This window comes from Camelina sativa, chromosome 9 (genome assembly GCF_030686135.1).
Source record: "Camelina sativa cultivar CO46 ecotype springtype chromosome 9, ASM3068613v1".
NCBI classification, from domain to species: domain Eukaryota; kingdom Viridiplantae; phylum Streptophyta; class Magnoliopsida; order Brassicales; family Brassicaceae; genus Camelina; species Camelina sativa.
The window spans coordinates 40369262-40394450 of record NC_141888.1 but is presented as its reverse complement, the minus strand read 5'-3'; the positions used below and the strand labels follow the sequence as shown (position 1 = coordinate 40394450).

At 38.4% G+C, this 25189-nt stretch overlaps 4 protein-coding genes and 3 pseudogenes across 58 annotated transcripts; 5 read left to right on the top strand and 2 right to left on the bottom strand.

Moving 5' to 3' along the window:
• The first annotated feature begins 74 nt into the window (after window positions 1-74).
• Window positions 75-2138, top strand: LOC104714148 (F-box/LRR-repeat protein 13-like). Its single transcript, XM_010431406.3, has 3 exons — window positions 75-1196; window positions 1308-1448; window positions 1543-2138. The coding sequence occupies exons 1-3, from the start codon at window positions 315-317 to the stop codon at window positions 1819-1821; spliced, it is 1302 nt and encodes a 433-aa protein (XP_010429708.2). The 5' UTR covers window positions 75-314; the 3' UTR covers window positions 1822-2138.
• LOC104715975 (putative wall-associated receptor kinase-like 16) lies at window positions 2053-3269 on the top strand (annotated as a pseudogene).
• A 3317-nt stretch (window positions 3270-6586) lies between these two features.
• On the bottom strand, window positions 6587-9848 carry LOC104714149 (E3 ubiquitin-protein ligase RSL1). Of its 4 annotated transcripts, none has more exons than XM_010431408.3 (7): window positions 9508-9762; window positions 8930-8998; window positions 8643-8789; window positions 8131-8526; window positions 7235-7995; window positions 7040-7139; window positions 6587-6766 (listed from the first exon to the last, which is right to left on the bottom strand). In XM_010431408.3, exons 4-6 carry the CDS (start codon window positions 8458-8460, stop codon window positions 7049-7051), a joined length of 1182 nt encoding a protein of 393 aa, XP_010429710.1. In that variant the 5' UTR covers window positions 8461-8526; window positions 8643-8789; window positions 8930-8998; window positions 9508-9762; the 3' UTR covers window positions 6587-6766; window positions 7040-7048. The 4 variants fall into 4 exon arrangements, with proteins under 4 accessions (XP_010429710.1, XP_087322137.1, XP_010429709.1 ...); XM_087466011.1 differs by having other exon boundaries at window positions 8930-9319; window positions 9508-9707; XM_010431407.3 differs by lacking the exon at window positions 8930-8998 and having other exon boundaries at window positions 9508-9848.
• Window positions 9849-10404: 556 nt separating this feature from the next.
• On the top strand, window positions 10405-12486 carry LOC104714150 (F-box/LRR-repeat protein 13). The gene is made up of 3 exons (XM_010431410.3): window positions 10405-11591; window positions 11709-11849; window positions 11954-12486. Exons 1-3 carry the CDS (start codon window positions 10596-10598, stop codon window positions 12248-12250), a joined length of 1434 nt encoding a protein of 477 aa, XP_010429712.1. The 5' UTR covers window positions 10405-10595; the 3' UTR covers window positions 12251-12486.
• A 358-nt stretch (window positions 12487-12844) lies between these two features.
• Window positions 12845-13904, top strand: LOC104714152 (uncharacterized; annotated as a pseudogene). Its single transcript, XR_015566290.1, has 2 exons — window positions 12845-13638; window positions 13839-13904. The product of XR_015566290.1 is annotated as an uncharacterized LOC104714152 (transcript).
• Window positions 13867-15088, top strand: LOC147939319 (uncharacterized; annotated as a pseudogene). The gene is made up of 3 exons (XR_015566330.1): window positions 13867-14007; window positions 14091-14242; window positions 14350-15088. The product of XR_015566330.1 is annotated as an uncharacterized LOC147939319 (transcript).
• A 445-nt stretch (window positions 15089-15533) lies between these two features.
• On the bottom strand, window positions 15534-23301 carry LOC104714154 (anaphase-promoting complex subunit 6-like). Of its 50 annotated transcripts, none has more exons than XR_015566365.1 (32): window positions 22776-23226; window positions 22554-22659; window positions 22246-22319; window positions 21952-21991; window positions 21727-21772; window positions 21531-21610; window positions 21200-21372; window positions 20981-21106; window positions 20624-20698; window positions 20382-20426; window positions 20226-20292; window positions 20097-20135; window positions 19922-19992; window positions 19675-19803; window positions 19454-19590; window positions 19255-19366; window positions 18959-19066; window positions 18771-18828; window positions 18493-18579; window positions 18219-18346; window positions 18018-18105; window positions 17791-17927; window positions 17592-17703; window positions 17296-17403; window positions 17108-17165; window positions 16830-16916; window positions 16551-16683; window positions 16355-16442; window positions 16219-16259; window positions 16025-16120; window positions 15805-15952; window positions 15534-15698 (listed from the first exon to the last, which is right to left on the bottom strand). XR_015566365.1 is itself a non-coding variant. In XM_087466064.1 (14 exons), the coding sequence occupies exons 5-13, from the start codon at window positions 21743-21745 to the stop codon at window positions 19977-19979; spliced, it is 609 nt and encodes a 202-aa protein (XP_087322190.1). In that variant the 5' UTR covers window positions 21746-21772; window positions 21952-21991; window positions 22246-22319; window positions 22554-22659; window positions 22776-23205; the 3' UTR covers window positions 19765-19803; window positions 19956-19976. The 50 variants fall into 50 exon arrangements, 1 of the variants encoding a protein (XP_087322190.1); XR_015566334.1 differs by having other exon boundaries at window positions 18214-18346; window positions 20257-20292; window positions 22776-23205; XR_015566363.1 differs by lacking the exon at window positions 16025-16120 and having other exon boundaries at window positions 16121-16259; window positions 18771-18831; window positions 22776-23205.
• Window positions 23302-25189: the final 1888 nt, after the last annotated feature.

Sequence of the window (25189 nt, the reverse complement as noted above, 5' to 3'; positions counted from 1 at the left end):
TTCTAGACGAAATCCACAATCAGCAAAGATCTCAACAAAACAAAATAAAATTGGGATTATCGGAAAATTTTGTTAACTCCGCAAAAAGTGTTTGCACGACAGAGGCGGGCCAATCGCAAGACCCTCCGGCGGGAGTGTCAGATATTTTAGCCCATGACTATAGGCCCATTATGCTGCAACCTAAAGCCCAACAGTTAATATAGCATTTTCTTACAACACCAATCCTACGTCTCTCGTCTCTCTCGTCTCTCTCGTCTCGTTCCACTTAGACCTAAAATCTTTTGGATTCGTCGTTTGCTCCGCAAAGTACACAAATGGATGAAGCTGAAGAAGTACGTGTTGGTGCCAAACAATCGGGTGAAGTGGATCGGATAAGCGATTTGCCAGACTCGTTGCTATGTCAGGTACTCTTGTTTCTTCGGACTAAGGATGTGGTCAAATGTAGTGTTTTATCTAGAAGATGGAGAGATGTCTGGAAATGCGTGCCTCGATTGCACTTGGATGATTATGATTTCTATGAACGAGGAAACGTTGATTCGCAAAGCAGCATGGACAATTGCGTGCGTTTTGTCGATAGATTTCTGGGTCTTCACAGTGGGTTGTGCTTGGAAAGTTTTAGGTTTAACAGCCTTATTGATTGGGATCGTGAGCCTGATAATGCTCTTATCTGGCGGTGGATGAACACTGTCCTCCAGCTGAAAGTTAAACATATTGACTATTCTCAAGATGCAAGGGACAGTGATGAGCCTCAGATACCTCCAGCCATTTACACTTGTCAGACTTTGGAATCCTTAGATCTCTTTGGCGTAACCATGTCCAGTCCCGAGTTTGTTTCTTTACCTTCTCTCAGAGTTCTCAAGCTATGTTGTGTTATATTCCCCGACGATTTGGCTTTGGAAACGCTCATCTCAGGCTGCAAAGCTCTTGAAACCTTAAATATTACTCATTATCAGAAGGATTCTGTTGTAATTGATGCTCCTAGGCTTAAGTTTCTCATGCTACATGCTGCTCGAACTGCAAGTTTCATAATAAAAAATTCGGGTTCCCTTGTTAAGGTGGATCTCGACATTGTGTTTAGCTTGTCTGGTGGAAGCAATTTTGATCCAGCTGATGTACCAAAGAGAAATATGATTCGTAATTTTCTTGGTAGCATCTATCTTGTCAAAGATGTGATCATCTCATCCAGGACTCTTGAGGTAACCTGGCTGTGTTGAACTTTCTATTTGAATTTGCTTAACTTTATCCTCAAAGTTTTTTTCCCCCTGATTCCTTTCTTTTTCTTCTTCTTCTTCTTCGTCTTCTTACAGGTCTTCTATGACTACTCTAGATGTGAACCACTGCCCTTATTCTGTAACCTGTCTTCCTTGAATGTGTTTTTCACCCACGACAGTTGGGAAATGTTGCCAAACTTTCTTCACAGTTGCCCAAATCTGAAATCTCTTATCGTGGTTAGGATTTATTTTAATTGAAATCATCAACCTCCTCCTTTGTTATGGTTAAAAGGTATCATATATTGAACACTTGGTTGTGTTGTACTTGCAGAATTTACGTACTCGTCTGGACCCTGGGAGAATCTATATGATTCCTGGACCTTGGTGTGTCCTATCATCTCTCGAGTATGTTCGGATAATGAGCCCATTGAAAGGGGAGGAGATGGAGATGAAACTAGTGAGTTACATTCTGGAGAACTCACCAATCCTCAAGAAACTGACTCTGACTCTGAGCGTGGGATGTTTCAGAAAGAAAGAAAAATCTGTCATCTTAATGGAACTCATCGCTATTCCAAGACTCTCTACCTCCTGCCGAGTGATCGTTCTCTGATACTGATTTTATCTTGAGCAGTTTAGACATTATCTGGTGGTAGTCATCAGACTTTTTAGACTATGAAATTTCAAGTTTATTCGTTTGTGTTGTGATGATGTGTTGAAACCTCGTAAGAAAACCATATGTATGGGTCAAATTAGCATCACTCCCTTTTTTTTGTACTTCTTACCATTCCAAAGGCTCTCTACCTCATGCCAAGTTGTGGTTTTCTGATCCGTATCGTTGTCGATGACGATGAACACACAAGTTTTTTTTTTTTTTTCTTTTTCTTTTTGGATTAAGTTTATTAATGTGAACTCTATATTTCTTCTTTATTTCTTGTTTTCATGATTATCTTAGCTTGTAAGAGAATCGTATGTTTGGTACTTTGACAGTCCTGCTAAAGTATCCCGATCTCGTCTGTCTGCTTCTTCAAATCGAAACCATGTTCTTCTTGTTTAGGAGGAGACAGGACGACAACATCATACAGATCATCTTGCGGTGACCGTGAGATATCATCATTGGAACTAATCCGTATTTCGAATGGTGAATACAATCCTTTCTGTGTATTCTCTGAACACGATCTGAAGCAAGCAACCAAAGACTACGACCAAGATCATGTCTTACTTCTTGACGACAACTATAGATTTGTTTCAGGGAGTTCTTGAGAACAGAGGAATTGTTCTAATCAAGAAAACGAATGATCATGATGAGCTTGTAGAGTATTGCATAAGGGGAATCGCTATAGCTGCATACGTTAGTACGAACAGGAGTCTGGTGAAGCTTCTTGGTTGTTGTTTGGAGAGCAAGGTACCTATTATTGTCTTCGAATATATGTACCAAACGGGAATCTATCAGCTTACTTGCAGCAAGGAGAGAAAATGATTTTACCATGGAGATGCAGGGTTCGTATCGCTGCTCAGGTCGCAGCTGCGATTGTTTATCTCCATATTGGCAAATCAAGACCTCTGATTCATAGACATGTGAAGACAGGTAACGTTTTACTGGACGATAACTTAAACGCCAAGCTATTTGATTTCGGACTATCCCTAGAAATCCCATTAGGTGAGACCTATGTACAAGCATTGGTTGAAGGAACAATAGGGTTTATAGCTCCAGAGTCAGTAGATACCGGAAAATTTAACGAGAAGACTGATGTTTTCGCATTTGGTGCTACGTTTATTGAGATCCTGACTGGACGAGAGCCTCATGATGTCTTCATTGAAGCCTCTCGTGATCTGTTTCAAAGCCTCACTCCAGCTGCAGAGTCTTCTCTAAGGCCTGTTCCTTTACCCAGAAGAAGAGATCTTTTGGTGTTCTTGAAGTCGAATCTGATAAAAGACGCTAAGCAAAACGCGTTAGAGGCTAGCGCAGAGCTCGCTGCAAGATGTGTTGACGTATTGCCAGAGAAGAGGCCAACGATTGAAGAAGTGGCTAAGGAGTTAAGGCATATTCAAAACATGTAATGACTTATCTTCGACCCTTATTTTTTCCAGGAATGTTTGGATTGATCTCCATCTCAATTCGTTAACTAAAATGTTCGTTATGGTTGAGAATTGAGATAGTTCAGAGTTTATTATGACGAACACGAACCCAAAGTCCAGAGTTTTAACTTCTCAAAAGCAGAGAACTAGGGCGAAAATATTACAAAGTGAAAGTTCAGGGTTTAGCTTGTTCAAAATAGAGACTTGGGGTGGAAAAATATGAAATGTCAAAAGTATAGGGTTTTATCTGTAAAACATAGAGAAATTATAGGGTTTTATGAAATATGAAGTGAATAACAACACACGTGAGGTACGTAAATGAGGATATATATTTGGATTCAGGGTAAAAGAAGAAGAGAGAAACTTACGTAGGCCAAGATATTGGAGTCGTCATCACAGAAGAATTGGATACTTTCCACACTGAGTTGCAAGGCCCATTTCAAGCCGTGAATGAGGGCAGCCAGTTCCGCAGCTTCTGGGTGTGCCAGCTTTTGGGTTCTCAGAGTCAGAGCTTTATTAATCTCCAGTTTCGTGTCATCGTTAGAGTTACAGAGGGACAAACCTAAACCAACGACCAGCATTGTATCATCCTTAATAAGCCCTTGGAGTGTGACCGACCGATAGGTATGAATTGCTGTTAAGGGGGATTCTCCGAGGAGAGGAATCAAGATCAAGCTTGGTCTCCTCCTGAGTTAAGAACCGGTCTTTACTTTCTTGATCCACACGTTTAAGATCATGCGCATCCTTTATCGCTAATTCAATGTTATTATCCATCGCGATGGTGGTATCTGTTGTGAATCTACAAACCCTTAATCAACCATACAAAACCATTATACTTTAAAAGATAAATTTCAAAAACTGAAGATATCGATTGAGATTTTAAAAAGGTTAATTTGAGCAATTTCGTGAAGAGACCCCCCGGACATGGGAAACAAAAAATAACTAGAATTGAGATTTAGTAAGAGATTCACCTGGTAGAGATGATGCACCCGTTCTCCACACAGAACTCAGAACAGAAATTAATGGTGGTCTCTGTTTTGCACAAATGAGAACCAATATGCATAAATAAGGTGAGTATTATTTGTTTACTTTCAATGTTTACCATGCGATGCATGTACACACAAATCTTTTTTTTTTTGCATTAAATTTACAATTGCCTACAATATTTTAGTTATTTAAATATGTTTGTTTACCTAATATAAAAGGACATGTAATTAAGGATGTTGCATAACTTAACTTATGAGATTGAGATAGGTTTTGAGTTATTCATATAAAAGTTTGTGTGTTTTCTTATTGTTAGGTTCTATAGAATTGAAGAAGATGAGTTAGGTTTTGGTTGAATAAGATGAAGAAAAAAATAACTCTTACGATGACTTTTTTATTTACTTTAACGGACCCGGGTCCTTTTTAACTAGCTATGCTTACTGTAATGAGCACCACGAGAAATAAAATAGATGCTCAACAGTATGGAACTAACGTGTTTGGTTGATGATATATCCTTGATACAAAATTGGAACTCCAGTTCAAGCTGGTAATGGACAAAGGAACTTTGGATGCTATTGGTTTGCATCCTTATGGCCCTGTCAAAAGGTGCGTCCTTAGATTGCTGCTATCTTTTATATAGTGAATTACCACACTTTCTTTCTGATACGTACTGAGCACACAGTTGGATGATATTTTTACCAGTGACACTTCAATTTGTCTGTTTCAGAGTAATGTATTGGGTTTCAGAGTCCAAAGTGATTGCTCCTGGTGGAATGAATATTGGTAAGCGCATGCACCTCGACTCCTGAACAAGATTTAGGTATAAGCGGTTAATGCACATGATTTATTTAACACTTAGGAGAGGTGCGGATGCATCTTGATATGAAATGGTTTGTGTATAGTTTTGATAAGGAGGAGCCAGATGCTGATGGAGGAGGTCAATCAATGCTTGGTCTTCAAAGCTAGCTATAGGGACGCAGCGTATTCGGATGAGCTAACAAATTTCAGGGAGCATGGTCATGCTGGCGAAGTTTGGTAAATTTCAGATCTCGCTAGTCGCTATAGATCTTAGTTATCTATAGCCAGATGGAAGTGATTTAGATTTTATGATTTCCTCTTGCCAAGTTTAGGTTTGGAGATGATGCTATGGAGATTGTTACCTCTTGGACTAAAGATTTGTGTAGCTTTAGGTATGATTTTGTTTAGCTTTATTAATATAAAAAAATAGGTGCGGAACCCACACAACAAGAAGTCTTCCTCCATAAAAGTCTAAATGCTATAATTAGCACAATAATGCAGTATTTCCTGTCTATATGAAATGGTTACTGACCTTTCTTAAGCAATGGGATATGCATTTTACATGAAATTAGCATCTATCTAGTAGTACAGGACACGAAATCTTCTCTATGAACTAGCTATGCTTACTGTAATGAGCATCATGGAACTAACGGGTTTGCTCTCGTAGGTGGTTGATGATATCCTTGACACCAAGTTGGAACAGCTGGTAATAGACAAAGGAACTTTAGATTGCTAGTGGTTTGCATCCTGATGGCCCTGTCAAAAGGTACCTCCTTAGATTGCTATATCTCTTATAGTAAATTACCTACCACACTCTTTCTGTTACTGAGCACACAATTAGATATGTTTACCAGTGAGTGACACTTCCATTTGCCTGTTTCAGATTCATGTAGTGGGATTCAGTGTCCAAGTTGATTGCTCCTGGTGGAATATTATTGGTAAGAGCATCTCGACTCCTGTTATAAGCGGGGTTTATGCACATAAGCTATTTAACACTTAGGGGAGGTGCGGATGCATCTTGATATTATTTGATATGTGCATTTTAGACTCGTGTTTCTCGTTCTGCTTGCCATGGAATAGAACATCTCAATTGGCGCCTCTCTGTCTTGTCTCTAAATTCTTTTTGCGTTCTATTCAAGCTCATCACATCGTGTAACCCACACAAAAGACGAACTGGTGGAAGAAGTGGAGAATTTCAACATCAGAAAATCCAACTTACGTAGAGGAGGAGGAGATGGAAACGACGCGACCAATGCGGTTTTCCTCTGGCTCTGAAGCTGCAAGCAGAACTGACCAACCTCCGTTTCAGTCTCTCAGCCACGTTAGGACATACCCAATGTTCATGTTTGGTGGGTCTGTAGGATCGCGTCGCGTGTGGCAACTGTCGCTTTCCTGTAACTCATTTTCAATCTTATAGAGACTCAACTGTTTGATGATAATCTTCTATAATTCGTATTCCTAACTTTTCCTACGAAATGATATTTGCTCTTAAATGGATGGTCAAGTGCAATAATTAGTAAAGCAAAGCATAAAAGTAATTCACTTCAAACTTTTGAGCTTCATTACATAAACTTATTAATATATCCATTAAATAAAACACAATAACTTGAGAATCCAAACAAGAGTATTTTCCAGAGTACTTAGGGCTAGACTGATGAGCTTCCTCCGAGTGAGTCTGACATCCAGGAGATGCATTCCTGCAGTTGATTAGAAGATTCAGCACAAGGTTCGAGAGTCCATGAATATGCATCACATACTTGTTCGGTTTTTCATTTAGCGTCTAAAGACTGTTATGTTTTCATTTCCTCTAAACTCATAGAGTGTTGTTCGTGCAAAATCCATAGTGGGCTCTCAGACAAACGGTAGCATATCATCACTAATATCTTCAACATCATCAAAACAAGTCATCTTTGTCTTATAAGTTATATAAGAAAGAAACTATTTGGAATGATCGATCTATATAGTCAAACCTTGGATGTTTATTTCCCTGAGCGCGAGCATCCACATGTCAGTTTCTTCCTCTTTTTACACGCAGCCCCACATGTGTAACAGAACTCGTGTGAGCAGTGACTGCCATGAACAAAAGACAGATAGTTAGAGTCAGATTTGAACAGATAAATATATATATATATATAAAACCAGGCTCAGTAAAAAATGTCCGATACCTGCAAGTCATTTGTTTGCACCCGCCACCATGTTCAATGGCGTTCCGACACTGGGGACACTTTTTCAATCCCTCTGTCTTCACAAAAGACTCAAAAAGCGCCGCGTCAGATTTCAGGTAAGACTCCGACTTCTTGAACTCATCGCAGGTCTTGTTGTTGTGCCATGGAACATGGCATTTTTTGCAGAAAGACAAGCCGCACTCTATGCACTTGCGTGCTTCTGACTGCCGAGGATTATTATTGCGTACATGCTTAATGAGGTCGAGGTCCGACATCAGAAAGGAACAAGAAGGGTTGGGACAGTAGACTCTGTGTTTAACGGGGATGGCCTTCTCCTTCTTGCGCTGGATCGCAAGAGTAATAGCATCAGCATCAGCAAAACCTCTACAATCCTCTGGCACAAGATCATTCTCGCAATCCGGGTAAGGGCAGATAGCTGTGTTGTTCCCTCGTACAAGTTGTTCGGATGAGAAAGGCATCCTCATGCACGTAACGCAGATGCGGTGGAAGCAGCCGCGCACCTCAAACTTATCATTAGGTGAAACGTAAGAGTAGCAGACCGGACAAGTCTCATACTCGGTGTCGCCCTCACACCATCTAGTTTGGGAAGCTATAGCATCTTTTGCTAGCTTAAAGACAGAATTGATGTCTCTGCTTAGAGCAAGTACTGCCTGACAAGACTTGAAACTTGTCTGAAGATGAAACACTCGCTCCAAAAGTTCTGATACAGCGGAATCGTTCGGTGTAGCTTTACGAGTAACCTGTAAATAAAACGAAAAAAATAAAACATGATGAGTGAGTGAGAGGCGTGAAGTGAATAACAACACACGTGAGGTACGTACATGAGGATATATATATATTTGGATTCAGGGTAAAAGAAGAAGAGAGAAACTTACGTAGGCCAAGGTATTGGAGTGGTCACAGAAGAATTGGATACTTTCCACACTGAGATGCAAGGCCCAATTCAAGCCGTGAATGAGGGCAGCCAGTTCCGCAGCTTCTGGGGGTGCCGGCTTTTGGGTTCTCAGAGTCTGAGCTTTATTAATCTCCAGTTTCGTGTCATCGTTAGAGTTACAGAGGGACAAACCTAAACCAAAGACCAGCATTGTATCATCCTTAATAAGCTCTTGACTCACCAAACCCTTGGAGTGTAACCGATAGGTATGAATTGCGGTGAAGGAGGAGGATTCTCCGAGGATTCTCGGAGGAGGAGGAGGATTGACCATGGATAATGAATGACTCGGAATTAGCTAGCGAGATAAAGGATGCGGATGATCTTTAAAGCGTGTAATCTGTACGAAAATAAAACCAAAGTGGTAGGATTTAAAAAATTTTATATTCAAACAACAACACTTAGGATGGATGATACACAAAATCTGAAACTTGAAGATTTGACACGCTCACATACCTCGAAAACCCACAGCTTGAATCAAAGCTCAGACACGTTGATCGAATCAAGCAAGAATCTCGCAGAAAAAAACAAAGCAGATATCTTGAAGATCAAGATGAGGCGAGAGATTGGATGAAATTGTTTTGCTGCTAGGGTTGATGGGACCTATATATATATATATATATATATATATAACAAGAAATGTTAAATTACTGTATGTATAATGGAAATCATTAAATCAATATCTCAAAAGTTAAATTAACATATATATAATAGGAAATTAATCTTTATGAAAAAAATCTTACCCTTACCCTACGTATGTATACGGTTTATACATATGGCAAAAACAATTAATAGTAACATTCATCTAGAATCTGGAGAAAGGAAACTGCATGTTATAAAAAATTGATTTGCATAGAGATTTGATTATTATTCTTCTATTATTAATAGGATGCAAATGGTTGAAAGGGTTGGAATGACCCATTCATACAATTTTTTTTTTTTTTTTTTAGTTGGAAAAATTATTCTAACCACAAAGCTATTTGAATGCCAATTTTGTTCTAACTCATTCATCCCTATGCACCTAAATTCATGCCTATGCAACCATTTCCACCTAATCTATGCTAATACTCAAAAAAAAAAAAAAAATTGGGGCGACGACAATTGCGACAGCAAGATTTCTTATCTGCCCTCATCTAAAAAAAAAAAAAGAACAAAAATTCATCAACCAAATTATAAGGGGATTAAACTTTCAAAACCCAGATGAAGAAGCAGAATATCGATTAAGATTTATTTGAGTAATTTCGTCGAGCGATTGGTGAACAATCTATGGAATTAAAAAACAAAAAAATCTAACTTGACTCAAGATTAGTAAGAGATTCACCTGGTAGAGATGATGCACCCGTAAATTAATGGTGGTGGTCTCTGTTTTCCACAAATGAGAACCTTTAATCACTAGTTCATCATTCTCCCTAAATTTCTCCAAGGAGGAATCAATCAAAGTAGAAGAATTGAAAAAGAAGAGTTAGGGATTTGGTGGAAGAGGAAAAAAGAACTCTTCCGATAGTTACGATGTCTCGTTACAAAACAAAAATAAAATAATAGGGCTTTAAACTCGAAATGTTTCAATAAAAAGCCCGAAAATCTCTTTATTCGGGTCAGGGCTTTTATTTATTTTAGCCCTTCTTTTCTTTTTTAAACCAAAAGCAAACTAATCCCATTACCATTTAGATTTCGTGTTTAATGGATATTGATGAGTCAAAATCCAACTCATTTAGCAAATTGGTGCAGATCAAAGGTATGATAAACACACAAAAAAAAACTTGTTTAGTCTAAGAATGCCCAAGAATCAATGTCTTCTTACTCTGTTGAGAACGCTTTCGTTCTCGCCGCAATAAGTGAATAAGAGTTTAAAAGCTCTTTGATTAAAATACAATAAGTTTAATCCTAATGGGAATCGATAAGTACCGAAGGCTCATCCTGCACCACAAATGGCACCAAATGTTTCACATTGAACACATCTGAACAACAAACATCCAGAGGTAGTTAAACACGATAATCATTAGCATTTATCTTCTCCAAAATCTCAAGTCGACCAATCTTCCTAGCTTTTAACTTGTTGTAAGTGCCTGGGGGAAAACGGTCACAAAATGCATATCTTGTTATATAAAGTTTATGTGAAAATGTTGGGAAAATACATTAGCATACAGAGAGAGGAGAGAGAGAGAGTTGGGGAAATAATACTAGTTAATTAATAAGAGACGAAAGAAATTGCAAATTTGGGCATCATAATGCAAAAAAGGAAGAGTTGAAGAAACTTAAACGACCAAAAAAAAACCCAAAACAAACCGTTGTGAGCCCAGTAATGTGAGGCCCATACCATATTAACATCTCTTCAGGTTCTCTCTCTCGTTTCTCTCCACTTAGACCTAAAATCTTTTGGATTCGTCGTTTGCTCCGCAAAGTACACAAATGGATGAAGCTGAAGAAGTACGTGTTGGTGCCAAACAATCGGGTGAAGTGGATCGGATAAGCCATTTGCCAGACTCTTTGCTATGTCAGGTACTCTTGTTTCTTCCGACTAAGGATGTGGTCAAATCTAGTGTTTTATCTAGAAGATGGAGAGATCTCTGGAAATGCGTGCCTCGATTGGACTTGTATGGTTTTGATTTCCATGAAGAAGGCTGTTATACGGAAAGCGGCATGGAAAATTGCGTGAGTTTTGTCGATAGATTTCTGAGTTTTGTCGATAGATTTCTGGGTCTTCACAGTGAGTCGTGCTTGGAAAGTGTTAGGTTTAGCTTCCTTGGTGATGGGAATCGTGAGCCTGATAATGCTCTTATCTGGCGGTGGATGAACACTGTCCTCGACATGAAAGTTAAACATATCGAGTATAGCGAAGATGCAAGGGAGAGTGATGAGTCTCAGATACCTCCAGCCATTTACACTTGTCTGACTTTGGTATCCTTAGAGCTCTGCGGCGTAACCATGTCCAGTCCCGAGTTTGTTTCTTTACCTTCTCTCAGAGTTCTCGATCTAATTTATGTTATATTCCCCGACGATTTGGCTTTGGAAACGCTCATCTCAGGCTGCACAGCTCTTGAAACCTTAAATATTGCTAGGAGTGCGGCGAGTGCCTATGATAAACTACTAGTCTTACGAGTCTGTTCTCAGTCTCTGTTGAGCTTCACTTATTGTCAGGACAAGGAGGAGGATTTTATGGTAGATAGATCAGTTGTAATTGATGCGCCTAGGCTTAAGTTTCTGAAGCTAGATAGTCATCGAACTGCAAGTTTCATAATCAAAAATTCCGGTTCCCTAGTTAAGGTGGATATCGACATTGTGTTTAGCTTGTCTGGTGGAAGCAATTTTGATCCAGCTGATCTACCAAAGAGAAATATGATTCGTAATTTTCTTGGTAGCATCTATCTCGTCAAAGATGTGATCATCTCATCCAGGACTCTTGAGGTAACCTGGCTGTGTTGAACTTTCTATTTGAATTTGCTTAACTTTTATCCTCAAAGTTATTTCCCCCTGATTCCTTTCTTTTTCTTCTTCTTCTTCTTCTTCTTCGTCTTCTTACAGGTCTTCTATGACTACTCTAGATGTGAACCACTGCCCTTATTCTGTAACCTGTCTTCCTTGAATGTGTTTTTCGCCCACGACAGTTGGGAAATGTTGCCAAACTTTCTTCACAGTTGCCCAAATCTGAAATCTCTTGTCGTGGTTAGTATTTATTTTAATTGAAATCATCCAACCTCCTCCTTTGTTAAAATGCAAATGGTTAAAAGGTATCATATATTGAACACTTGGTTGTGTTGTACTTGCAGGATTTACCTATTTATCCGGACCCTGGGAGAATCTATATGATTCCTGGACCTCGGTGTGTCCTATCATCTCTCGAGTATGTTCGGATAATGAGGCCATTGAATGGGGAGGAGTTGGAGACGAAACTAGTGAGTTACATTCTGGAGAACTCACCAATCCTCAAGAAACTGACTCTGATTCTGAGCGCGGGATGCGGATTCTACAGAAAGAAAGGAAAATCTGTCATCTTAAAGGAACTCATTGCTATTCCAAGACTCTCTACCTCATGCCGAGTGATCGTTTCTATCTGGGAAATTTAGACATTTATCTGGTGGTAGTCATCAGACTTTTTTTAGACTATGAAATTTCAAGTTTATTCGTTTGTGTTGTGATGATGTGTTAGAAACCTCGTAAGAAAACCATATGTATGGGTCAAATTAGCATCACTCCCTTTTTTTTTTTTGTACTTCTTAGTTCTTACTTCTTACCATTCCAAAGGCTCTCTTCTACCTTTAAAAGATGTTTCTATTAATGTGAACTCTATATTTCTTCTTTATTTCTTGTTTTCATGATTATGTTAGCTCGTAAGAGAAGGAGTTGAGGCCATCGATGTAATGACTTATATTTGACTCTTTTTTTTCCAAGAAAGTGATGGATTGATCTCCATCTCAATTCGTTATCTAAAAAAATGTGCTTTATTTTTAAGCGAGTTCAGAGTTCATTGACGAATTCAAAAGCAGAGAACTAGGACGAAAATATCACAAAGTGAAAGTTCAGATGGTTTAGGGACTTGGGGTGGAAAAATATGAAATGTCAAAAGTATAGGGTTTTATCTGTAAAACATAGAGAAATTAGGTGAAAAATATAATAAAGTGAAAGTTCAGGCGCTAAATGGTAAAGAGGTATAATGAATAAAAAAAAATAAAAAGCGAGCTAATGACACAAAACGGAGGGGAGCCTGAAGTTGGTCATCGCCGGGGAAATATGAATCTGTACGACGATGAATCACTGAAGCAAGAAGTAATCTACCTTCACTCGCTCTGGCACCAAGGTCCTCCGACCCGAAACCCAATCCCTAGCCCTAATTTCAACCCGGTTCAACGACCCACCAGCAGGCCCAATTACATCCCGCCGGCGGATTTGCAACTTCTCTCTCTCTCTCTCTCTCTCGCTATGGAGCTGTTACTCCACAGAAGATCATATCCAGAAACCCTAACAATCCTCCAATTCTCTACAACAACAACAACAAGCGTCCGAGGCCTGATTCGGGCCCCAGAATGGCCTGTGAATCAGTCTCCTTCTACTACGGGATCTGGATGGGCTGAACAAAGGCCGTGTAAGAAGGCGCGAGCTATTACGGAGGAGGAGAAAGCGAATTTGGCTGCGAATTCGATTCAGAGAGATATCCATCGAACCTGTCGCGAGTTCTTCGGTAACGAAGATGGTAGTGATGAAGGAGATGATGAGGATCAGTCGTTTGAGTTTTTGACGAGAGTGTTTGAGAAGAATACTGGGAATTCTGGTGTTTGGTGTGTGGTGGCACTGGAGAGAAGGAGTTGTAGGAAGTTTAAGAGCTGTTTGGCTTTAATTCAGCATTCGCTTTCCATTAATAAGACTGATTTGAAAACTCAGCATAGAGCTTTTGCGCAATGTTCTTGGTTGGGACGTTAACAACCCTGTTGTTTCGAGCCAGAAGGACGCTCATCAGGTTAGATTCTAATACACCTTGGAAGGAGTTAAGTTTGCAAGTAATGTAGTCTGTCGCTTCAAAAAAGATGACTAATTTACTTGTGTGATAGTTCAGGTTACTATCTGCTTTTAATGATCAGAGATGATCCTTGTTAGGTTTCTTGAATGGTTCTTTCTGGTGATTCAGAAATATTTTTTTTGGTTATTTTTGTTTGACAGACTGTGGGTGTGGGCGTAGAGGTGGTTGTGGAAGGTGCATCTGAGCTGCCTTCAGAACCTCTCTGATGTACACAGGAAACCCGCAAACAGAAAAAACGAAACCAGTCGAGTCTGCAAAAGTCAGATCAAAATGGGAAACCAATTGATTTCATCGAAGAACAAACCCCAGGTTTGGTTTTCCATTCATTTCCTCGTTACTTACATCTATCTCTGACATCAATTGTTCTTACATTATCACTTGTGGGATTGTAGGGATGGCTGATATGATCCTTGTTAACAGTAACTTCACGGCATCAACATTTGCCAATACATTTAAAAGGCTAAATGCACAAGGAAGTCGCCCAGCTGTACTTACTTAACCCACCAGTCAATATTGATCAGTTCAGTGAACCCCATACTTATAAGTATTGTATATCCCTGAACTCCAAATTTACAGGATACTAAAGCAAGCTTCCATATGGAAAAATTACTTCTCTGCCGGTTTCTATAACTTCTTCTTTATCTCGAGCAGGTTGAATTTCCTCTCCATAAACCGCTTTGAGAGGAAAAAGAACATCGATCTAGCCGTTTCAGCTTTTGCTATGCTATGCAAACATGAGCAAAATCTGGCTGACTTCCCTATCATTATCATATGTGCTGTTTGTATTCTAACAAAGCTCTGTTATTCAGGTGGATATGACGAGCGATTGAAGGAGAATGTTGAGTACTTGGAGGAGCTCAGAAGTTTAGCCGAGAAAGAAGGAGTTTCTGATCGAGTTAACTTCATTACGTCTTGTTCAACCGCTGAAAGAAATTAACTTCTCTCTGGTTGCTGGTTACACCTATCATTTTTTTTGGCTACCTTTGTGAACCGACTCCAGAAGATTTCAGTTCGGCAATGGCTAGATTCATCGAAGATCCTGAATTGGCGAAGAGAATGGGAGCTGAGGCGAGGAATCATGTCGTCGAATCATTCTCTGTGAAGACGTTTGGACAGAAGTTGAATCAGTATCTCGTTGATGCCGTATCAAGTTTAGAAGATTGAGATTCCTTTGTTTAGTAATCATAGATTGCTCGTTAAACATTTATATACATTAGGCTTAGGTCTAAAAATACGGGAGCTTTATTGTCGGGTCAAATCATCTTTATTCTTTAACTTGAAGATTGGTTGTTGACAGTTTTGTTTAGTTTAGTTTTGTTTTCGATTTTGGTTTGTGGATATAAATTTGACGGAATAAAATCGAAACAGTACTCTGTTTCATATTGGCCAAGTCAATTGAGTCTCGGACCTCTCGGTCTATATAATTTGTGCTTTATCGGGCCTGTATATTTATTACATGATGTGGTCCTATATGGGCCAGGCCTGATTATTCTACAGAATAGATTACAATTTCCTAAACGATATCGTTTGGTTAACAAAGCTCTAGCCCGCTTATCGGGTGTGTCACACAACAGGCAAATAATTTAGAACAGCGCCCACGCGCATTATTTATAAGCGCGTAGCGCGCGTTTCATCAATTCAGCGTTGTCCGTGTTGTTTGGTTTTAAGTTTGTCAGACGCTCGTTACCTAATTTTCTCAAAATATTAAAAATCCTTCGATTTTTATAGTCCTATATGGGCCTATATGGGCCTATATGGGCTGGGCAGGGTTAGGCTTAATTACTCCACCACATTGCCATTTTGTTGAAACGTTGTCGTTTGAAAATTCAGTGTAATTTTTTTTTTTTTTTTAAGGGTTTGCAGTTTTATTACTAAACTGTCTGGGCTATTTTCCGGACGCAGCTCTTCGGTACTCAGCAGCAAATGCCCACATTGGGAATGTTTACCTGTGAGTAGCTTAGTGTATCAAGCAGTTTTTCCATGAACACTTCTACAGTTTCCTGCAAATGCGATAATTTCATTTTTCTTAATCAAATATATGTACTAAGATAAGGGAAGAGATGAAACAATTTTAAATTTATAGCGCAGTGGATGATGTCTTCTAACCTGTTGTGGGAAATCTCCATCTCTTTTGTCGTGTGGTCCGGATAGAGTTGCTTGAACAGAACCAGAGCTTGCGGGAACAGAGGAGGTACATTCCACAAACTCACGCTCAGCCACAAGATTAGCAAAATAATTCTGTGGGATTGAGCAACTGTTACAAAGGATTAAACATCAGAGAACTAGCAAAAAATGTGTGAGCATCCTTGTATCTTTCAGAACTTACTTCAATCCACTCATATGCAACACTACAGAGTACAGACTCAAAGAAGTTATTGGGGGTAACAACATTGGTCTCACATATAGCTAGATATAAACTTACCTGCAAAGATAGCAAGAGATTAACAGAATTGCTGTGTTGATCAGGATCATGGAGAGAAGCATGCGACACTACATACTCAAAGAAGTTATTGGGGTAACCTCTTGTTGAGACTCTTGACTCCAACGACTAATTTGATAACCTTCACAGCAGAACCAAAGAAGTTAAGACTAATTAGAGGCATAACTCTTCAGAAAACTCAATACTAGTTCTGCTTAAAACATAAAATTCGATTACCTTTAGAGCTCCAGCTAGTACGATATGAAATTTGCAATTTGCAGGGGTGAGTTGCCTCAGGACCTTCTCCAAGCATATGTAAAACAACCTGCAAAAACGAAGATGAAACTTACTTACTTAGGGACGCATTATTTAAGAAGTATAACAAAGAAAAGAGGTATGAACATAATAAAAAGCAACAGAGAGAGAGAGAGACCAAACCCTAGATGAACAATTCCACAAGTATGAATTCAGAGGCCGGAGGAGCGATGATCAGATAACAAACTTGCTTTCAAAACACATTTTTTGGCAGTTGTGACAACTGATCTGATCCACAGCAGCAGAACTTCCTACAACAACAAGACCATGCAAAAGAAAAACAGACTACGATTTCAAAATTCTCAGTTGAACATCATAAGTTTCGCAGTTTATAAGTGCCATTCTCGTAACTCTCACTTGTAGTTTCGAACAAGAGAAGATAAATAAGAGAGGTTACCTGATTAGCCTAACCATGGAGTGGCCCAGCTAAACCATTTAATGCAGCTGCAGATGGAAGATATGGATCCGAAAGTGCACTCCCAACCTTCACGAAGAAACATAATAAGCCAAAAACAGAATCATCAGAAGTGTATATGAAAAACATTTGGATCGGAGTACAGTCACGTTCTTGTCCACCAAGTATTGTAACTTATACTCACTGTCTGAAAATCAGGTCAGTGACCATATTATGAGATGAAAAAGAATGTGAGAAAACAAGAATGAAATCTAACGTACCCATTCTGTAAAGGTATTGGCATCATGCTCCTCATGGCTTAAAGAACCTGGCATAGTGCTGCTGCAAGTAAACCAACACAATTAGAAGGAGAATGTGTATTCATGTTCAAAGCACCAGGAAAAGTGTAAAATTCATTCCTCTGACCTCTGAAAATTATTCTAGAAGCATAGGAAAAAAAATAGTTTACCCTCGGCATCTGAGTAAATCCAGAGCTTAAGGCCCTTGCTGTGAACATGATCCGCAGGCGCTTTAGTACCAGAAGGGAAAGTTTTGACTTCTTTGGCACCAGACTTCCCTGGAAAACAGAGTTAAGGAAGATAATGTCAAGTAAAACTGCAGAACGAGAAATTAAACCAGGAATCAAAAACAAGTGTCACGAGCAATTTCAGCCCATCAACCATCTGAGCAACAAAATCAAGATTTCAGTACTGTGAGGAACAATATAAACTCATAAATCAAATAAAACTGTGATATCATATTTACCTTATGCCATGTCTAAGGAGCTGACCTCGCATAAAAGGAGTAATGAGCAAAAGATGCTATATATATTCCCAAGATGCTCCACAATGGCAGAAAGATGGTATTTTTGTAGAAACTTGGAGAAACAAAACGATAACCAGTTAGGATGCTAAGACATGAAAATCTCAAGATGATTTTATGGAACCAAAAGCTAATCACTTACATGGGAATCTTGGTTACTATTGCTCATGTAAGGGAAGCAAAGTCCAACTCCAAAGGGAACTTCATAGTATGTCCATCATTAAAAAGGAGAATAACGTACTCAGTTTCTGTTCGAAAGAGCACATATGCCATGTCCGTCTGTGAAACAAAAGAAGTTAAGACTAATTAGAGGCATAACTCTTCAGAAAACTCAATACTAGTTCTGCTTAAAACATAAAATTCGATTACCTTTAGAGCTCCAGCTAGTACGATATGAAATTTGCAATTTGCAGGGGTGAGTTGCCTCAGGACCTTCTCCAAGCATATGTAAAACAACCTGCAAAAACGAAGATGAAACTTACTTACTTAGGGACGCATTATTTAAGAAGTATAACAAAGAAAAGAGGTATGAACATAATAAAAAGCAACAGAGAGAGAGAGAGACCAAACCCTAGATGAACAATTCCACAAGTATGAATTCAGAGGCCGGAGGAGCGATGATCAGATAACAAACTTGCTTTCAAAACACATTTTTTGGCAGTTGTGACAACTGATCTGATCCACAGCAGCAGAACTTCCTACAACAACAAGACCATGCAAAAGAAAAACAGACTACGATTTCAAAATTCTCAGTTGAACATCATAAGTTTCGCAGTTTATAAGTGCCATTCTCGTAACTCTCACTTGTAGTTTCGAACAAGAGAAGATAAATAAGAGAGGTTACCTGATTAGCCTAACCATGGAGTGGCCCAGCTAAACCATTTAATGCAGCTGCAGATGGAAGATATGGATCCGAAAGTGCACTCCCAACCTTCACGAAGAAACATAATAAGCCAAAAACAGAATCATCAGAAGTGTATATGAAAAACATTTGGATCGGAGTACAGTCACGTTCTTGTCCACCAAGTATTGTAACTTATACTCACTGTCTGAAAATCAGGTCAGTGACCATATTATGAGATGAAAAAGAATGTGAGAAAACAAGAATGAAATCTAACGTACCCATTCTGTAAAGGTATTGGCATCATGCTCCTCATGGCTTAAAGAACCTGGCATAGTGCTGCTGCAAGTAAACCAACACAATTAGAAGGAGAATGTGTATTCATGTTCAAAGCACCAGGAAAAGTGTAAAATTCATTCCTCTGACCTCTGAAAATTATTCTAGAAGCATAGGAAAAAAAATAGTTTACCCTCGGCATCTGAGTAAATCCAGAGCTTAAGGCCCTTGCTGTGAACATGATCCGCAGGCGCTTTAGTACCAGAAGGGAAAGTTTTGACTTCTTTGGCACCAGACTTCCCTGGAAAACAGAGTTAAGGAAGATAATGTCAAGTAAAACTGCAGAACGAGAAATTAAACCAGGAATCAAAAACAAGTGTCACGAGCAATTTCAGCCCATCAACCATCTGAGCAACAAAATCAAGATTTCAGTACTGTGAGGAACAATATAAACTCATAAATCAAATAAAACTGTGATATCATATTTACCTTATGCCATGTCTAAGGAGCTGACCTCGCATAAAAGGAGTAATGAGCAAAAGATGCTATATATATTCCCAAGATGCTCCACAATGGCAGAAAGATGGTATTTTTGTAGAAACTTGGAGAAACAAAACGATAACCAGTTAGGATGCTAAGACATGAAAATCTCAAGATGATTTTATGGAACCAAAAGCTAATCACTTACATGGGAATCTTGGTTACTATTGCTCATGTAAGGGAAGCAAAGTCCAACTCCAAAGGGAACTTCATAGTATGTCCATCATTAAAAAGGAGAATAACGTACTCAGTTTCTGTTCGAAAGAGCACATATGCCATGTCCGTCTGTGAAACAAAAGAGCACATACTATAATTTTTCAAAAAATCACAAACAAATGAGAATGCAATGAACAGATGAAGAATGGTTACATGTAAGACATTTGGCAAGTTTATTCTCTGAGCAAGTTGTGTGTGTAGCTACTAGTGGACTTGCCAACAGAAGCTGTTCCGCAAACAGGTGTGACAAGAGGCACTCTCTTTGATGATGAAATCTGTAAACTAGACATCGAGAGGGAACATAGTAAGTAGCGATCTGCTGTGTTGTCTCCAAGATATATTCTAACATGAAAAATATTAACAGTGAGAAAAGATTAAATAATATGTAGCGTATTATTACTTTGTCATCATGTTGTAATGATTAAGTAATGTACTCTTCCCCATATGTAACCACGTCAAGCCATAAGCAAGCTGCAAAATGAAAATCATCATCAGAATACTTAAGAAACATTATTAATTCACAAGACATGTCTTAAAATAGAGTTTCTATCAAAGATCTGAAGTATGCTCTGCACCTTAAAACAAATAATTGGTTTCCAAAATCAGACTGAGACCTGCAAAGCCAAAACAAAGCAGAGTTACGTTACAAACAAAAATATCGAAAGTAAGTAAATGTATTCGAAGATAAAGAGAGGAGACATTACTTTGTCATCATGCTATAATGATCAAATGTACCTTTCTCCAGAACCACGTCGCGCCATAAGCAGCAAGCTGCAATTGAAATCATCATCAGAAAACATTATTCACAAGACATATACTAAGATAAAATTTTAAGCAAAGAACTGAAGTATGCTCTGCACCTTAAACAAATAATTAGCTTGGTTTCCAAAATCAGACTGAGCAGACTGAGACGACCCAGCAAAGATAAAACAAAGCAGATTTATGTTATAAACGAACACAACGAAAGCAAGTAAAATTGAATCGATGATAAGACAGAAGATGAGTTGTGACATACACATCAGGAAGACTGTTGATAGAGAGAATAACAGAGCGAAGAGTAAAGATTAGATGTGGGGCATGAATTGATAGATCAAGGCATTACCTAAAGTACCGCCGAGCTTCAGCATACTTTTTGATACAATAGTAGTAACAACCCACCGCAAACCATGACAACGCCCTACAAAACCACGCAGGAGTATTTATACCACAGAGCATCAAGCAAAGGAATTATGAAACTTTGACTCATACACAAAAACGTGAAATCAATTTCACATGTTCAACGAGACCAAGTACATAAAACACATTCCACCAAAAAAACATGCTCTTGAAGTTGATTCATGGTCTTGACAAGCTGAACCATAAACAGATTAACTATCCTAGCTAGGATTGGGATAAAATCATAAGAACTATATTGACATGCTCACGCACTGGCCATATAGAAAATGAATTTCATACTCACTTTGAAGGGTAGTCTTTTACTAAATTGCACGCCATTAGATAGAGCTCATTTGAATTACCAAGTTCCATGGCAGCGGCCAAATGTACCAAGGTACACTTCAAATGAAAAGGATCTTTTTCAAGGAGTCTGTCAAATAAGACCAAAAGAGAATCACAATGCTAGAATCATTCAAGTTTCATATTGCTCAAAATTTAGCATCAGCAGTAATATACAACTTACGCAGAGGTTAGTTCGAAACACTTCTGATATTCACAGCATTGATGGTAGTACTGAGCTTTACAGGCCAACAGATCAGTGTTATTAGCCAATGTGATCATCGATGATCCAGAGACACTACCACTTTCGTTTTCAAGCTTCTTGAACTTAGCATCTATCGTGCTCTGTTGGTCATACTGGACATGAAGAAGTAGTAAGTATAAAGAAGAAGAAGAAAAGATGCTAGCCAAAAGAAATTAGCAGAATAGAGAATCAGCAAGCAAATTCCAAATATAAGTGCTACGTATCTATTGACACAGATCGGATCAACACCTTACAACATAGAAATGTTTACCTTCTTTATCAAGCATGAATAGAAAGAAGAGAGCCATCCGTCTTCTGGACTAAATTGCAGTGAAGAAAGCAGACTCGATTCTGAATTTCAAGTAATCAAAGTCTCAGTTAACTTCTAGTCATGTAAACGACAACGCCATGAAACAAATAAGACGATAAAATAAAGAAAAATGAAAAAGCTTAAAACTATAACTCACCTTCTTCAGATGTAAGCATATGACTTTTTATAAGGCATTCCAAAGCCTGAAAGGATAGATTACAGAAATCACGTCCATGTAAAGTTTTCTGATATCTACAAGAGCTACATCGGGGTTTTTAATACTATACAGTGATTAAGAGAATTTTATCTTCCCACATTAGGTCTGCAACTTCCATGGTAACTAAAAATAACATGCAGCAATTGACTAGGGCGCTAGTAGTACCTCATAGCACAGAGGATCAGCCTTAATAGCAGCTTTGTACCTGCAAACTCAACCGAAACGAATGAGTTAAATGAATATGAAGTTCAAGATTCCCACACACCACTCAATCATAATAGATGGATCAGCCAGATTACACACAAGATCCTAATATTTCCTACTAGCAGTTCAGAGAAACTTATATACATATGCTCAGATTATGTTACACCACTAAATTAATAAGATCAGTCTCTCAAAATCATCAAAATGCAAATGATCCGCTGAACAAGAAAGATAAGTGAAAGAAGGCTCACTGACCATTGTCGAGCCTGAGAACGGTTTTGTAAAGCTCCATATGCTTTCCCTCTTAAGAAGCATATTGCCGAAGAAATCTGCAAAAGACAACCCCCCATATATCAGTGCAGTCACTTGCAAAACCTTCAACCTCAGATGGTATAGTGGAGAAACAGTATATAGTAGTCAGACCACTTAATTGTTATTCCAAGAAAAAATTCACTTACTAAACCTTCTAAAGTCGTCTACATAATAGTATAATACTAGCTGCAGTACATATAGAATAAAGTATTATACATTTGAATAGAGTAAAAAAAAAAAATCTAACTTACATTAATCTATGACGCTACCATCTTTGGCATCATAGACAATTCCATCTTCATCAACCTTAGCATCACCAAGCATCAAGAGGCACTGATCCCATTCCTTCAATTCCTCCTGAAACACACACACAGAAATTTACCCGATAAACCCTAAAACCACTCCATTCAAGCGAAACAATCCCACGAGAAATAGATAATTAGATAGAAGAAGAAGGGAGAAATCGGAATTACGAGGCACTTGGCGGCGAGGTAACGGAATCGAAGATCTCGGAGGACAATCTTAGAGGCGTTGAAAAGGTGAAAGGCGCGTCGGTAATGGCGACCAAGAAAAAGAGCTTAATGTCAGATAGAAACAAAAAGAACTTTGATGGATCCGAATTGCATTGTATCCTCTTAGCGATATAAACCCAAGAAACTCAAAACAAATAGGGATTTTAGGATTTAAACCCAGATTCGAAAACACGGAAGCAAAGTCGGATGTAAATAAAATAAAATAAAATAAAAACTAAGGCAGATTCTTCACAAACACAGGCAAATAAGACCCGAATAGATCTCTGAGACGGAGAGGGGAGCATAAGACGGCGAAACGGCATCGCCGGAAAGAAAAAAAAGATTTGATTAGAGCGAAGTGGTAACTTTTTTATTTATTTATTAGTATTATATTCAGTGAAGAAGTGATGATAGTATACTACAGTGGAAATCTTTTGCTTTTCTTTTTTCTAAAAGCAATTATTGAAAAAGAAAAGAAAAAAAAAAAGAAAAGTATAAAAGCAATCATCTTCATCGTTGTTCATTTACTCGTCCTTCTCTTTCTAATTCTCCTTCTCCGACTCTTCATCCTCTCTCTTCTTTTTATTCTTCAGCGCGCCTACATCACCTCTCTTCTTGTTGTTGTTCTTCATCTTCTCATTCTCCCGATCGAACTCGATCATGACACGCTCGCCTCGAGAAGTAAGCCTTACGAAGGAAGTTACCGTACTACTCTTCTCTTTAATGAGATACGTCTTCTGAAAGACGGTGAACGTGAATGACCGGTAGCCGCAGCTGCGAACCTCTGGGGGAACGTCCGGTCGCATTATTGCGGCGGTCTTCTCAGCAGCGAGCTTCATCAGCGCCGTCGATTTGGTAGCTGAACCCAGCATCTTGAGAAAAGCTCGCTTGGCACGGTTAAGAATCGTCATGCTTTTTTGTTTTTTTTTTTCTCTGATTATTAAGATTAGTGCTGCTTATATATGATCACTGGAGTCTGGAGTGATCGTTAGAGGTTTCGTTACAAGAGGAGGTTGTTAGATTTGACGGTTATTTCCTTTTCTTTTTTTTATTTTAAAAATATTAAAAATAAATCAATAAAACGGCTCTCTCTAAAATTTTTAACGTTTTCAGGATCACTATAAAATATTGATTGATGTATGTGGACAAATTTTAACTGGCCTTAAGTTATTAGGAGCTCGGATATTTTGATCAGTGATTCTTCACTTGGATTTGAAAAATGTTGCGTTTAATGAATCTGTAGTGTTTTAAGTGACAGATTTGCCCTCAACCTGTCTCGTTCTCTTTCATTCGCGGAATTGGGATGTCGAGCGTCCTCTAGGACCTCTACAATAATAAAGCTCACCAAAGTGATATGTACATGCAATAGATTTTTACTCCGCGTGGTTTGTTTACAAACTCTGGGTATTTTTTTAATGGTGATACGGATGACAATAAAATTTGCCGTAGCGAATAATTTATTGTTTTACACGCGCGGAGCCTAGGTATCATTAAGCTACATTTAATTCGTTTATCATTTAAGCTAATGTATCGACCACTTTTTTTTTTTTTTTTTTTTTTACATCTAGCTTTCTTTGTTGAGCTGAAAAATCCAATTTACGTAATAACATTATAGTGGTTTTTTTGAAAATTTAATCCAATAATTTAGTTTACGTTTCCTACCTGTCATATATCATAAAGTACATAATTTAACCCCAATAATAACAAAACAAGATAAATACTATGATTAAGCTTGACAGCTTTGTTCTTAAACTTTGTCCTTTTTAATGTTTTTTTTTTTTTACTTTGCACTCAGAAGATGTGTTGAGGTAAGAAAGGGACACCTGCGATTCCTTGACAAAAGACAAGTTTGCTTGGCTTTAATTAATTATATCGTTTGTTATTTGACGAAACTGTATTTATTTGACACCGAAATGTTCATCAATCTTTTCCTTCCCTTGGAAACCAAGTAGCCACTTGTGTACAAGATCCATTAAAGCACTTGTGCATCTAGTGTCATGTGATGTATACAGTGTAAATGTGTAATATGTGCGTGTGTGTGCGTGCTTGGATATTTGAATGTTTACTTACAATCTCAAACACTGGTATGATCATGCATTCCAGCGTTACCAGTTATTTTTTCAAAGCAAATAAAATATTTAAATAAGAAAAACTTATCTTACAATGAATTCATAAATTTTAAATTATTGAAGGCGTAACTCATACCTGAAATTGCATGGGCCGGCTCAGTTATTGGACGGGTTATCCTAATTTAATAGTTGGCCGGCCTAGGGTAAATTTCCTTTCAACGCTGATGGGAGTCGATTAGGGTTAAAACGGCGTGTGTCGTCCGCTTATAAATAGATACACCGTAGATCAAAATATATTCAGGATTT

Bases quoted from the DNA above. Each gene is read 5' to 3' on its own strand.
- LOC104714154 (XM_087466064.1), bottom strand. The intron at 21,373-21,530 runs GTAAACATTTCT...CTTCATGTCCAG, and splicing joins ATTCATGCTTGATAAAGAAG to TATGACCAACAGAGCACGAT. The intron at 21,107-21,199 runs GTAAGTTGTATA...CTTATTTGACAG, and splicing joins TGTTTCGAACTAACCTCTGC to ACTCCTTGAAAAAGATCCTT.
- LOC104714148 (XM_010431406.3), top strand. From the start codon at position 315: ATGGATGAAGCTGAAGAAGTACGTGTTGGTGCCAAACAATCGGGTGAA. The intron at 1,197-1,307 runs GTAACCTGGCTG...GTCTTCTTACAG, and splicing joins TCTCATCCAGGACTCTTGAG to GTCTTCTATGACTACTCTAG. The intron at 1,449-1,542 runs GTTAGGATTTAT...TTGTACTTGCAG, and splicing joins ATCTGAAATCTCTTATCGTG to AATTTACGTACTCGTCTGGA.
- LOC104714149 (XM_010431407.3), bottom strand. From the start codon at position 8,460: ATGGTCAATCCTCCTCCTCCTCCGAGAATCCTCGGAGAATCCTCCTCC. The intron at 7,996-8,130 runs GTAAGTTTCTCT...TTTTATTTACAG, and splicing joins ACTCCAATACCTTGGCCTAC to GTTACTCGTAAAGCTACACC. The intron at 7,140-7,234 runs GTATCGGACATT...TGTTCATGGCAG, and splicing joins TGCAAACAAATGACTTGCAG to TCACTGCTCACACGAGTTCT.
- LOC104714150 (XM_010431410.3), top strand. From the start codon at position 10,596: ATGGATGAAGCTGAAGAAGTACGTGTTGGTGCCAAACAATCGGGTGAA. The intron at 11,592-11,708 runs GTAACCTGGCTG...GTCTTCTTACAG, and splicing joins TCTCATCCAGGACTCTTGAG to GTCTTCTATGACTACTCTAG. The intron at 11,850-11,953 runs GTTAGTATTTAT...TTGTACTTGCAG, and splicing joins ATCTGAAATCTCTTGTCGTG to GATTTACCTATTTATCCGGA.